The sequence below is a fragment of the Phoxinus phoxinus genome (assembly GCF_949152265.1).
Source record: "Phoxinus phoxinus genome assembly, chromosome: 2".
NCBI lineage: Eukaryota > Metazoa > Chordata > Actinopteri > Cypriniformes > Leuciscidae > Phoxinus > Phoxinus phoxinus.
The window spans coordinates 38054834-38067752 of record NC_136877.1 but is presented as its reverse complement, the minus strand read 5'-3'; the positions used below and the strand labels follow the sequence as shown (position 1 = coordinate 38067752).

Sequence of the window (12919 nt, the reverse complement as noted above, 5' to 3'; positions counted from 1 at the left end):
TGGACAATTTGTCTTTTGAAAAATGGCTCAGTTAAAGTAATTCACTGCTAGGCTGAGTAATCAAATCCCACAGTGCTTTCCTGCTCAGTTCCTTTCTTCCTCAGTCTCTCCTCTCAGCTAAGATGTATAATGTTCATAAAGCTATAGATTATTATAGTGTTGAGTATACTTTGTGAAATGCATGCTTGACGTGATGCGTTTTTTGTACAAAGTTGCGTAAGTGTTTATTATAGCTGCTGACTCAGGTTTTGTTTTATTCAGTGCTCTTGTTGCACCATTTTTAAAAAATCAAATCCTTGTACTGTACAAGTATACATATTTATCAAAGCAAACTCATTATAGTTTCACATACAAGTGAATTTTAAACCTTTTGGCCTTATGTCCATTGTTCTATTGAGCTGAACTTTTTTTCTTTTCTTTTGTATCTGATTCAATATTTGCTTTAGAGCTGTGCAAGTAACACCTGCTTTCCTGGTCTGCATACCTCACGTTTTATCTCTTGTGAGCTAACCTACTAGTATTTACAGCCCACAGTCTGGCCAGTAGGTTGAAATGTTGCAAACATGCTGTTGGAGAGAATCTGATGCAGGTGCAGTGGTGTGTGCCTTGACTCAGAACAAGGTTTTGGTTAACGGAGGGGAAACGAATTCATGCAGGCTGTCATCATATATGGTAAAATTGAAAGGAAAATGACGTTTTTGCAGTGACGTTTTCAAATTATCAGAGTTTTCCCCTCCAATTGTCAGTCGTTTTTTTTTCACAGGAAACTCAAAACAATAAAAATTTTAGCTGTATGCTTTTGCCAAGAAAACCTGGCAGTACAATAGAAACAAGAGATGCTTTCTGGGAGGGCAACAGGCTAGTGTGATAAAGCCGGGCTGGTTCTGTGTTATGAAGCTCAGATAGGGAAATATTTATTTTGTCACAGAAAAACCTCCCAGTTAATGGGCTGTAGTTTGGCAAGAGACCGAGAGGGTGGGAGTTTGAGAGCGAGAGAGAGAGAGAAAGAGGGAGGGAAAGTTAGAGAAAATAGGGTATATCTGATAAGCTGTGTGGCTGAGCTCGGTTGTGGTCATGAACGGCCGTCAAATACTTTGCGGAGAGTGAAACTTCTGGCAGACTGTTCTCCGGAGAACTTGTGTAGATTGGAGAGCTTTGGCTGCTTCACTTCAGCAGGATTTCAACTTTCCCATCAGAGCTCTTCTCTCATCCTGCCACCGTTTCGGGGGACAAACCCGACTGGGGAATGAGCCCAGGAGGAAGTAGATAATCTACTGCACTCTGGCAGGTGAGACAACTTTAGGGCAGCACATAAAGAAAGAGTTGAAAACGAGGTTGAATGAGAACATCCGGAAATTTGTGTTTAAATAAAGTTAAAAAGTGTTTGTTCCCCTAGTATAGTACAGCTGTATAAATCCTGAAGTATCGGTGGGAATGCCATGGTGCTGCTGCTTGAACGCTGATGCTAAGAGGTCTTAATTTTGATAAAGATTTACCTCTGAGCATGTTGATCGTTGTGAAGCTGCGCAGCCCGCTAGCTGACCGTTGGACTGAATATCTGCAAGGACAAAATGTAAATCTTATTGAAACAATTTAATAACTGTGCAGCCTGCAACGTGAAAGAATTTCACAGCTGAGAAAACAGACTGTGCCATGAAAGCATATTGTTAAAACGTTTAGTTAAATACTTCTAAGCTCTGTTATTTTTTGTTATTGCTATTTTTAAGTTGGGTGGGGAGTGAAATTTGGTTAATCAGGCAGAGAAACCACATTTGATTCATTACAAACTCCCTTGATAGTGCTTTGTGATAATGCTATCTTGATTTGGCATTGAGGTGACCATTGTAGAAATACGTAATTTACATAAACACCAAAAGGGGATTTTTAGAAGAACCATAAGAGAACCATCCCCCAAAGACCCTTCAATAAACTGTTCCTAAAATAACATTTATTTTAAAAAGTTTTAAGACCATAAAACCAGAAGAATGTATAAACAATTCCAACATTTATACAGCAGATCATGATTTCAGATCGTCTTCCCTTAGACCTATTTTAAAATACAGACCTTAAGATTACCATTCAAGTTGTTCTTGATAGAGGTACTGAGTTTTAGCACTGCATTATGACTTGAATTGCTGAGAAATCAAGATCCTTTTGTATAGAAATACTACTATCAGCAGTTTTTTAAAAATAATGTTTTCTTCTTTCTCTATATAAACATGATTTTTGGTTTCACAATTGCCTGTTCTGCTCTTGTGAGATGCCAAATTATATGTTCATCCCACGGGTAAAAGCTGTCAGTGCAAGGGGAGTTGAGAGTTGTGGTAATACTTGTGGACTAATCTACTGAATATAAACAGGCCCGACTTCACTGCACCACTACACAACTCCTTGCATTTGACTGTCAGCATGCTTGTGGTGTCTGTATAACTGGATGTGATATACGTTACATATGTCTGTCTTTTTAGCAAAGCTGTTATGAATGATTTTACCCAATAATCGAATGGTCTTTTTAACAAAATGTCAAAATGATTGGTTATACTTTACATACTTCATCTCTTTACATTAGTGATCAGCTCTGACATGTCAAGCGGTAAATTGAACCAGTGGGCAAAACATGAACAATTTACATTCCCAAAAGGTAAAAAAAAAAGATTATAAAAAAAATTATAAATAATGACAAATTGATATATATATATATATATATATATATATATATATATATATATTCAATTCAATTCTTTTTTTATATATATATATTTTAGAAACATTACGGTAATATTATTATTTTTTATTTGAAAAACAAAACAAAAATATATAGTCATGTGACAAATTGTTCACAGTTTAATTTATAAAGGGTAATACTAGTGACAAGAAAAATGGCGAAGTAGCAGTCTAACACAATGAGAGATTATTCATGATCATCATTCATAATGTCATAGACACTGCTTTCCCTCAAACCTGCATTATGGCTAAACAAACAGCACTACTGTTTGCTATTCTGTTTATCCTCAATGCTAATGCAGGGATTCCGTGGCAAGTAGTTCGGAAGTAATATGATGAGAACAAAGCGCTAAAGAATGCAGATTTCTAATTAACAGTGGAAAATAGCAAAACTATTGTATATAGGGCCAATGCTGTTTAGCAAAGTGCATGATGCTTTTGGAAAAAGGCTAGGGCAAGAGGGAATCAGGAAATGTGCTTGTGTTTTTGTAGCCCATTACAGGAAGGTGCACCAATCTGTGCCTGACAGGCTGATGACGACTGAGCGGGGTACAGTAACCTTGCGCGCAAGATGCATCCTACAATGATTGTTGTTTAAAATCACTTTGTGAAATCAAATCCAGCTATTATAATCCATAAATATGCTCTATTCAGCTTCTTATAGTCCTGTCTCGCATTGACTCCATAGGTGCATAAAGTCTGGAAAATTCTCTTAGAAATGCCTAATGTAATTTGATGGAGTCTGATGGCAGGCCTGCGGCTGGTTCCCCTCTGATGTGGATGGCATACATAAAAAAGAAAGGCCTGGTTACCCAAGAAAGCCCTGTAATGATGAAGAACCTTTCAGAGGAGGGTCTTTTAACTTGCATTACAATGCTGGACGGACCAAGCTTACTGGGAAACCGGGGACGCAGCGTTTTAGTAGCACTTCAGTTGGTTTCTGTGCTTTAACAAACATTATTTGTTATATTTATGTTTTTAATATTGGTTTTATTGATGTGTTTTTGAATTTCATAGTGTTACTTTGGTTTTACATTGCATATTTTTCTTGCATTTCAGTTTTTATTTGGTTTTCTTGCGGTGATATTAATCATTACATACATTAATTTCACAGATGAGGTAGCAGGATTGACTTCAGGATCATGTTTATTCAGGAACTGAATCGGGCTGCAACAAGATAGATAAGACCATTGTTGTCGTGAAGGCTGTGTAGTACATGCTTTTATGTCAAGCGTTCTTTGATGCAACCACTGAAAAGCTTTTATGCAGCAGAGTTTGCTGATGCACTAAATGTTCGATTAGAGATAAAAGCTTGTAGTGTTTGGAGACGTATGTTTGCATTCAGCAGAACTATCTTTTGAGGACATTTGTACCTCGGATTCCTGTGGCATGATTGTTCACTAAAGAATGAACTTGACAGTGTTGTGTCACTGGGGGTGTATGATGACATGTTTCGCCGAGGCTGAGAAGTGTTTTTCACAGCCTGTTCAATTTGACAGTGTACTGTGAAAGAAGCATGCCTGAGTTTATTGGTCATGGTGAACGTGCCACCACCATAAGTTTAGGAAGGCTAATAAGGGGCTGTTTTTGGAATGCTGACATAGATCTCTGGCGATGCAGATCTCTTGCTGTTCATTTCTTGTGCAGCGGTTCGAGCATTCTGAGCCATGCTGCTCATGCAGGCAATATAGGTTTAAGTCCCGCTCATATCATTTCCTTTCCTCTCTCTACTCTTCCAGTGCTAAAAGAAAAAAACAAGTTGTGTTCTATTCAGTGTTGCATGCCTTGCATTTAAACATCTTCTAAACAGAGTAATAAGTGCTGTTGCCCTGGACTGAAAATCACCTTGTACTGATGGTGGATGAGACCATAGTAATATTATGTTCTGGTCATGTTTATTTTTTTTTGGTTACACTTTATTTTACTGTGTCCTCCTTGTTACACGTTACATGTAGTTACTACAGTAATAACTATAAATTATGCATAATTGCAACTAACCTTACAACAAACCTAATCCTAACTATAACCCTATAGTAAGAACATGTAGTTAATTAATATTACTCAGTGCTTAAATGTATAATTAATTACACGGTAACAATGACACCTTTAAATAATGTTACCATATACATTTAAGCAGTGAGTAATATTAATTAACTACTTTACTTTTGATCAGGTTTGTTGTAGGGTTAGTTGCATGTAATCATGCATGATTTATAGTTATTACTATAGTAACTAGATGTAAGATGTAAGACTATAGTAATAAATACATGTAACATATGTAACAATGATACTGTAAAATAGTGGGTAACACTTTATTTTACAGTGTCGTTGTTACATATGTTACATGTATTTACTATAGTAATAACAGTAAATTATGCACAATTACATGCAACTAACCCTCAACCAAATCCTAATCCTACTCTAACCCTATAGTAAGTACATGTTGTTGCTTAATATTACTCAGTACTTAAATATATAATTACACTGTAACAATGACACCTTAAAATAAAGTGTAACCAAACAGTGTTACCAAATAGTGTAACCGTTTTTTTAATATATTTCTATTTGTTTTAGTTTTAGTAATTTTAGTAAATTTTTCATCTAACTTTTATATTTTATTTTGTTTAAGTTTTGTTTCAATTAACAAAAACAATTAAATAGTTTTAGTTATAATAACAACATGTTTCCATGAAACTCAAACCGAAAACTGTATGATATTTGTGTCAGGAGCAGAGTTGTCATAATTCACTGGAAAATCTTGCTCTCCACCATAGTTCTGAAATGTTATTCATGTCAAACTTTCATGTTGAAATGTTAAAGTTCTTGTTTATATGTCTTTTTACTGTATGACTATTTACTGCCTAGACTTACTATTAGTTTACTTTTCTATAGAGAGGCAAAAGGGAACAGCGTTTACAGAGAACTGTGCTAACATCTGTTCAAACCTCTGTGTTCCGTGAAGGACATCTTCACTTGGCTTGATGATTACTAGCACACCTGAAGCATGACTATGCCTGTTCTTTTAACTGCATATATAAGCCTTGAGTCCACAGAGAGTCACTGAGGCAATGTGACTTAATATAGCTTTTTTTTTTAATGGATATGATGATAGGCAGATAAGTGACTTGAATTATCCTCATATAGGAGCACATTAACTCACCGGGGGGTGTCTCCTTAGTCATCAAATCACCACTCCCTATCTTTCAGCCAAAGAAACGACATGAAGAAAAAAATGAATAACTGAATCGATGACAGCAGGCATATTATGTGTTACTTCACAGTGCTTTCACCCTTAGAAGCCCCCCTGTCTCTGTCTTATTACACCTGATGACAGTGAGATGTTTTAATGCCCTAGTTAAAACAGTGAATGACCCTGTGTAATTGAAATCAATAGTTTCTGCAGCGGTTTGTGCTTAGCACCACACTTTGTGTTAAATAATATGAGTGGGCTTGGCCAGACTTCAGCGCTGCCAGTGCCACACATTCTGCACTCTTGCGGGAAAGTCATCAGAATTCCTCAAACTTAGTGTATTCCTGTAGAATGTTGCTCTTACGGCTACAGTACCCACAGCGGGGAGGGAAGTGCCAAATTAAACATGATTAATATTGGAGTGCTCATTTTGTTTTTCTTCTCTTGTCATTTTCCTCCCATTTCCCTCATCTCCTGACTTTTTCTTTTTCTCTAATGCAGCCACAACCAGAGGACGACCACGTTCAGGCATCCTGTGACGGGACATATCTCCTCAGAAAACACTGACTTCCTTTTACAGGACCAGTGAGTGCTTTTCTTCCTTTTATTTGCATGAAATATACTTTAGGAAGCACACTCCCTGTTTTCTCTGAGGGCATGTGTTCAATGGAGGTTGTTTGTATGTTTAACCATGTTTAAGAAGATCTAAAGGGGCTTTGGTTAAATGAATAGCTGCAAGAGTTTTGAATTGTTCTTTAACAGATGCGTGAGTAATGGGATGTATATTAATGATCCATGAGCCACTGATATCATATGCCTGTGCTGGAATCTGCATATCAGCTGGAAATGTCCAGAGATAATGGTAATGATGATCATTGCTGGTGTTGCATTTTATAGCTTGGAGCTGCATTACTGAATTTGATTTAAATGGAAGATCGTCCGATAATCTGAGCAAAGCCGGTACATAGTGTTGAGGAAGATAATTTGAAACTCTACCTACACAATGAAATACTAAAAGAAATGAGTGAACTGCTTTTTGCTATTTCCAACTAAATTCCTTGGTGGGAAAATACGTTTTCAGATTGAATTGCTTGTTATGACGGAGAAAGATTGGGAGTCATACAAAGACAATAAAGACGTACTGTACAGTAAGTAGACATGTTTTTTTGTTGTGTTCTTCTCGAAGGTAAAACACAGCAGTAGTGTTGTCTGAACTGTAAACAAATTACTCTTATGAACAGATTATTTTAATCAATCGATCAATAGACTTCCAAATTGGTTTCAAACATAGGCTGCATCCGAAAATGCATATTTCCATACTATATAGCAGGTCAGAAACAGTATGTGAAAGGAGTAATATGTCCGGATTCACAGTATTCATAAAATGGTAGGCAAAAAACATGGATATCTATATGCAGACCTCATTTGACTGCTCCAGTGTAATATTTATAAGAGCTTTAACCAAAGTGTTTGAGCATTAGCACATGCTGAATTATCTAACATTAACGATAAACTAAACTAAATCCTATGAAAATAATCTACTGCAGTCTATTGCAGATATAGACATGTCAATAAATTTGCTTGCAGGCACAGTCAGTCAACTTGCTTTCAAGTGCTTATGGAACCGCTTTCACCGTTCCAATATGGTGGATGGCTTATGTATAGCTCATAGAAATAGTCACTAATGAGGCATCTATGAATACATATCTATTAGGAAAAAGTACCCGGATGGCGAGATTGTGAAGTGTGCAATGGACAAACACCGTAACTATCCTATGAGGCCACAGGAGAGGATTTGTGAATGGCATTAAAGCAACTAATGCTGGTAGGTCATGTGACAATGACAACATTACGAATGTAGTACTACCAGATTACATTCATACTATATAGCCATGAAGGAAGGACTGATTCAAAAACAGAACTTATCCAGAGAGCATGCAATTTCGGATGCAGCCTTAGTTACCGGTTTAAATCAATCAAGTGACTCATTCAGAGTGGTTCTTCTTGACTAACTCACTGAACCACAAATACTTTAATGTCCAACTCACAATGAGCTGAGAACCAGGGGAATGTTAATGAAATCGATAAGAATAAGGCTTGTGTTCAGTGTTGTTGATTGAGTCATTATCAACAATTATACTTAGTCATAGTACAATAGTATTAAGAATTGCTCATTTTCTTTACTATTCCATAAAATGTGCACCACTGCACCTGTTCCTCTCCTCTATGGGAAATCATGTCTTCCCATATGTCAGTAAGCTGAGCTGGGATTTCTACCTCATCAGTGCTGCGAGGGTTAAGAGAGCTCAGATTTACATGCCCCGCTGAGACGGATCTCATTCTGTTACTCGCTAACACACGAGGAAAGAACGGGCTAAGGGTTTGCTGTTTATTTTGAGTGTTCTGCTGCCTGCTGAAACAAACCCAGGTGAAAACTGTTACGAAGTTCAGCCGCCTGCCTCGATTTCCCTGTTATCACTCCACGTGCTCCATATAGAGGTGGGCTCATGGATTCAGAATGTTGGGCTCTCGTAGGAATATCGCACACGGCCGTCAAGACAATTTCTCATGCAGATGACAGGTAAGTAAATGTTGCTGCCAAGGTTGATTGATGCTTCTCATTAGGGCCACAGTGTGTGCAGGACCTGTGCCAGGTTCAGCCTCCGATTAACCACCATCGGGAGAAGCCAGAAGAGTCACTTGACTAGTTATTAGTTTACCAGATTACAATCCTCTTGTTTGAGTGCCCAAGAGATAAAGATCATGGCCGAATGTGTTAAAGAGTAAGAGAGGAAGTTTGGCACTTGCAGCTGTGTCGATAAGGCGGTAAGACTTTAAATGTAGTGTCAGGTCTCGCTCGCATGCCTGTGGTTTGTAGAAGTGAGAGATAGTGAAGTTACAGGGCATAACTGGAATACTTACCACTCCTGACTGCTCATAAGAGCTATTTTAAGCACAAGTCCGGCCTCATTTGGTCCTCTCTCCCCATCAACCCAGCCTTTTCCTTTAGGAATCTAGCAGTGGAAACTAACCTCACCCTAACAGCTGTGATAAGTGCTGATCTGTGGGAAAAGCCTTGTGAAATCAAAATCTTTTATCTAAATATGTAGTATGCTGATATTTCGGTTCATCTGTGTGCCCTCAATAGCGCTGCATACTCCCACCCTCCTCAGTGAAGGGCTAAAATGTGTGCTGCGATCCTATTGGTGGGGATTTCAGTGGAAATGTGTGCAGTGATAGAAGTGTTCTGATCCCCTGGTAGTGCAGTACTATTGATCTGAATGGCTAATCTGAGCACAGTGCATATCTCGACAACACTGAAACATGGTGCATTGTCTGCCATAAAGGCTGACTGCTTTTTTTGTATGCATTATTAATTCCTTTAATGACCAATCAGCACTACACTTTTATTGACATAATTAACAAACATGATTAGTACATTATATAATGCTTAACAGATCCACAGTTAAAAGGTAAGTGCAGCCAAAATTATCATTCTGTCATCATTTACTCACCCTCATGTCGTTCCGAACCCATAAGACTTTAGTTTATCTTCGGAACACAAATTAAGATATTTTTTAACGAAATCTGAGAGCTTTCTGTCCCTCTATTGACTGCCTAACCAACTACCACTTTAAAGCCACAGAAAAGTAGTAAAGACATCATAAAAGTAATCCATTTTATGAATCGTCCCGAGTGCTTTGTTTGCGCAAAAAACACAATTTACCACTTTAACTAAAAAGTATGAATCTCCAACACACGTTCACGAGAGCACCGTTACGGATGCGTGTTGTGTAGACGCGAGAGCAGACGTTATTGCGTGAACGTGCGTTGGAGATTTAATATTTTGTAATTTTTTTAAACTTTGATTCTTATCTTAAATATTAATCTTTAAATGCATCAGTTAAGCATTTTGTAGTGTTTGTTAATGACTTATTGAACAAAAAATGGTGCTGCTATATTATCATTGCCATCATATTGAATGATATGACTTTATAGTAAATACAGTATAAATATATATTTTACATTTTTGTATTAATGATTCATTAATCATCAGTTTTGTTGGCTGATTATTTTGTTTGATGGCTTTTAAACTGTATTAATTGATCATTTTTATTTTCATGTCTCTATCACATAATAATTCATAATTGAATAATTCATGTCCTTTTATTTATATATTTGGTAGGTAGTTGTGCATTAAGCAGGATATTGCACAGTCAGCCAGTCATTGAATAAAAAATGAACAGCCTCAGGGTGATAAAAGACCCCTGATCGTCCTGTTTGAATTTATTTTTAAATGATGATTACATCAGTTTACAGACTGCTATAACTGATCTGACTTCTAAAGTCCTTTTCTTTCTTTTTTTTAGAATAATGTCATCACTACCAAAAAAGTACTGTTAAATACCATGATCATTAAGGAACCCATCAAAGTACTGCTGTATGTGATTCCATCACTCATGGTTATTTTGGTTGCAGTCTAACAAAAACTGCTGTATCATTGTGTAAATTAAGTGGAGCTTATTATATACTGCTGTAAGCTATGTATTATATAACTTAACCAGGTTAGTGGGTCTGAAGCTCCCCCACTGTGGAGCTCTGAGCTTTTGGGAGCAGATGTGCTCTTTTTATTTAATTTATTTTTTTAGCCTGAGTTCTTGCTGGCCTTCAGCCGGGTATCTTTCTCATCTCTCCAGCATGAAATACAGGCCCTCTGTGCCCATCCATTCAAAAGACAGTGCAGGTAAATAATATGAAAGCCTAGATAAAACACTAGTAAGTCCCAGGGTGCAAAGAATCTTGAGAAATGTTGGACGGGAGCCAGTTTGTGAGGTGAAAAATGAGGGTGAGAAAGACAGCAGTGCTGTTCCAGTCCGCAGCACTTTCCATGACAATGCTGCTGTAGCTTCCTGCTGTTTGATGTTGTGCACGGGCCACAAACACCTCCTGACTCTTTCACACTACAGGAACTCCTCGCATTCCTCAGGAAGAAAAGCTGTTTATGGTTTTGTTGAGGGGATGTCTGTGTGCGCATGTTTCAGATTTTGGACAGGGTTATTGTGTTTTACCGAAAGCTCCAGGACCCATGAAAAGCGTGGAGTCAGCCAGACATGCGGCTTGGAAATCTGCTTGCTTTGGTGAGTTTTAGCAGAATAATCAAAAATTTGGGGGGGGTATGATGACCATGTTATGTTGCATCATGCATCATGCAATAAACCTCTGGTTTATTTTCCATTATCAGCACTCATATCTGTAGCTTGGTACCAACAAAAACGGTTAAAACCTCAGATTCAAGTTTAATGTGATAGAAATATGTAATATATAATTGTAGTGTTGTTTTATGTTTATCGGGTTATAACAACACGCTTGCTTACAAGCAGGCTTGAACATAGGGAAAAAAACTAAAATAAAGTAAATAATAGTAATACTTATTAATAATAATTAAATAACAGTAATGAAAATTATGAATTCTGATACACACACACACACACACTCACACACACACACACACACACACACACACACACACACACACACACACACACACACACACACACACACACACACACACACACACACACACACACACACACACACACACACACACACACACACACACATATATAAATAATACTAATAATTTAATAAAGGAATGACAAAAATAAGAACACTATCTTTAAATAAAAGAGTAAAGTCAATGGTGTGTGGAAGAGTGTTTGTATTTTTGTCATTTAAAGGTACACTGTGTAGTTTAAGTATTTTATTAGCTAAAATCAATGTCTTTATTCATAAATATGTCCTCATTGGTGTATAATTACCTCTGCCAATGATCTGACTTATCCTCGTAAGCGCATAATTTATTATCTTTATTTACCTGAGACAGGTAAGTCCATAGAAGCTTCCATGTCGTTCCGCCATCTTGAAAAACTATAATAGCAGATAGGGGGGAAACGCACTAGCTACTTCAACGCGTTTCCACAACACGTTTTTTAAAGCGGTTTACCGTTATACCGCGGGAATTTCTTGCTTTTAAACCGCGGTAAGAAAAAATCCATACCGTCCCAGCCCTACATAACGGCTACCGTAGTTGCAACACGCATTTGAAAAAGCGAGGCGCTAGAGAGCACTATTCGTTTGTATGCAAAATACTATTTCACCGCTAGATGTGAGAAATTCCTACACATTGTACCTTTTAAATTCGTTCCTGCTATCTATCTGCACCTACCAGGCTGTGCATGGACCTTGGGTTGAATTGGACTAATAAATTAATGTTTTTATCTACAAAATCAAAGTTGAATAGATTATTTTCTGCCTGCTACAGCTCTATTGGGCTATTACACTTTTTCCCCAAGTTTCTCCCCCCTTCGCATTGGGTCAATTATGTCCCAAGTGTGTTATTTGATGTATGAAGCTGATGATTTAAGAGCAGTACGTTTTCCCACTTATCTGTTGCTCTCAGCGTTTTCTAGATTCATCCCACTCATACATCAGTTCACTATATGTGTCCACACTTTCTATTAGATGTCAAAGATGGTGTGAGTTTCAGATGGTTCTCTAAAGGAGTGTCCCTGAGAGACAGGGCTGTCACTAAGAGAGCTTTTTGTTACCGCTCTAAAGGCCTCTGAGAGTCTACAACATTTTATAGACTCCTATTATATCCTATGCTTGAGTACCAATGCTTGAGTACCAGATGTGTTTTTATTTCACCTACTTCAGGCCTTAGTAATGTTTAGCCAGTCTTTTGACTGTCTGGTGCACTTTTGCTATTTTTCTAGCTAAGATTCCTCCAATTAGAAAGGAAGAGGAAGTCAGACCAGAATGAAAGATACCAAGTGAAACCTGTTTTGTTCAGGAGCTGAGAAATAACAGAAAATTATTTGTATATTTGCAGTACATCTGAAAAGCAATAAAGCTTTTCAGACTTGAAAAGGCTTTGAGACTTGAAGAATTTGTTGATCGTTTATACACTGTTGTTTACACTAACAAATACATTTTGCGTGTTGA

The 12919-nt window shown here is 37.4% G+C and overlaps 1 protein-coding gene across 22 annotated transcripts in view; it reads left to right on the top strand.

Annotated features, from left to right (window-relative positions):
* Window positions 1-12919, top strand: part of plekha7b (pleckstrin homology domain containing, family A member 7b) — a 104398-nt gene that overhangs the window by 39417 nt on the left and 52062 nt on the right. For 18 of the 22 annotated variants that reach the window (XR_013795854.1, XM_079597061.1, XM_079597065.1 and 15 more), the window contains one exon: window positions 6416-6499. Coding sequence is in view for 17 of the 22 variants with exons in the window: in XM_079597061.1 (XP_079453187.1) it covers window positions 6416-6499 (84 nt within the window). In the remaining 5 variants the exon portion in view is untranslated. Of the gene's footprint in view, window positions 1-1022; window positions 1289-6415; window positions 6500-12919 lie in introns of those variants that run through there. The other 4 variants (XM_079597055.1, XM_079597054.1, XM_079597053.1 and 1 more) reach the window with 4 other exon arrangements.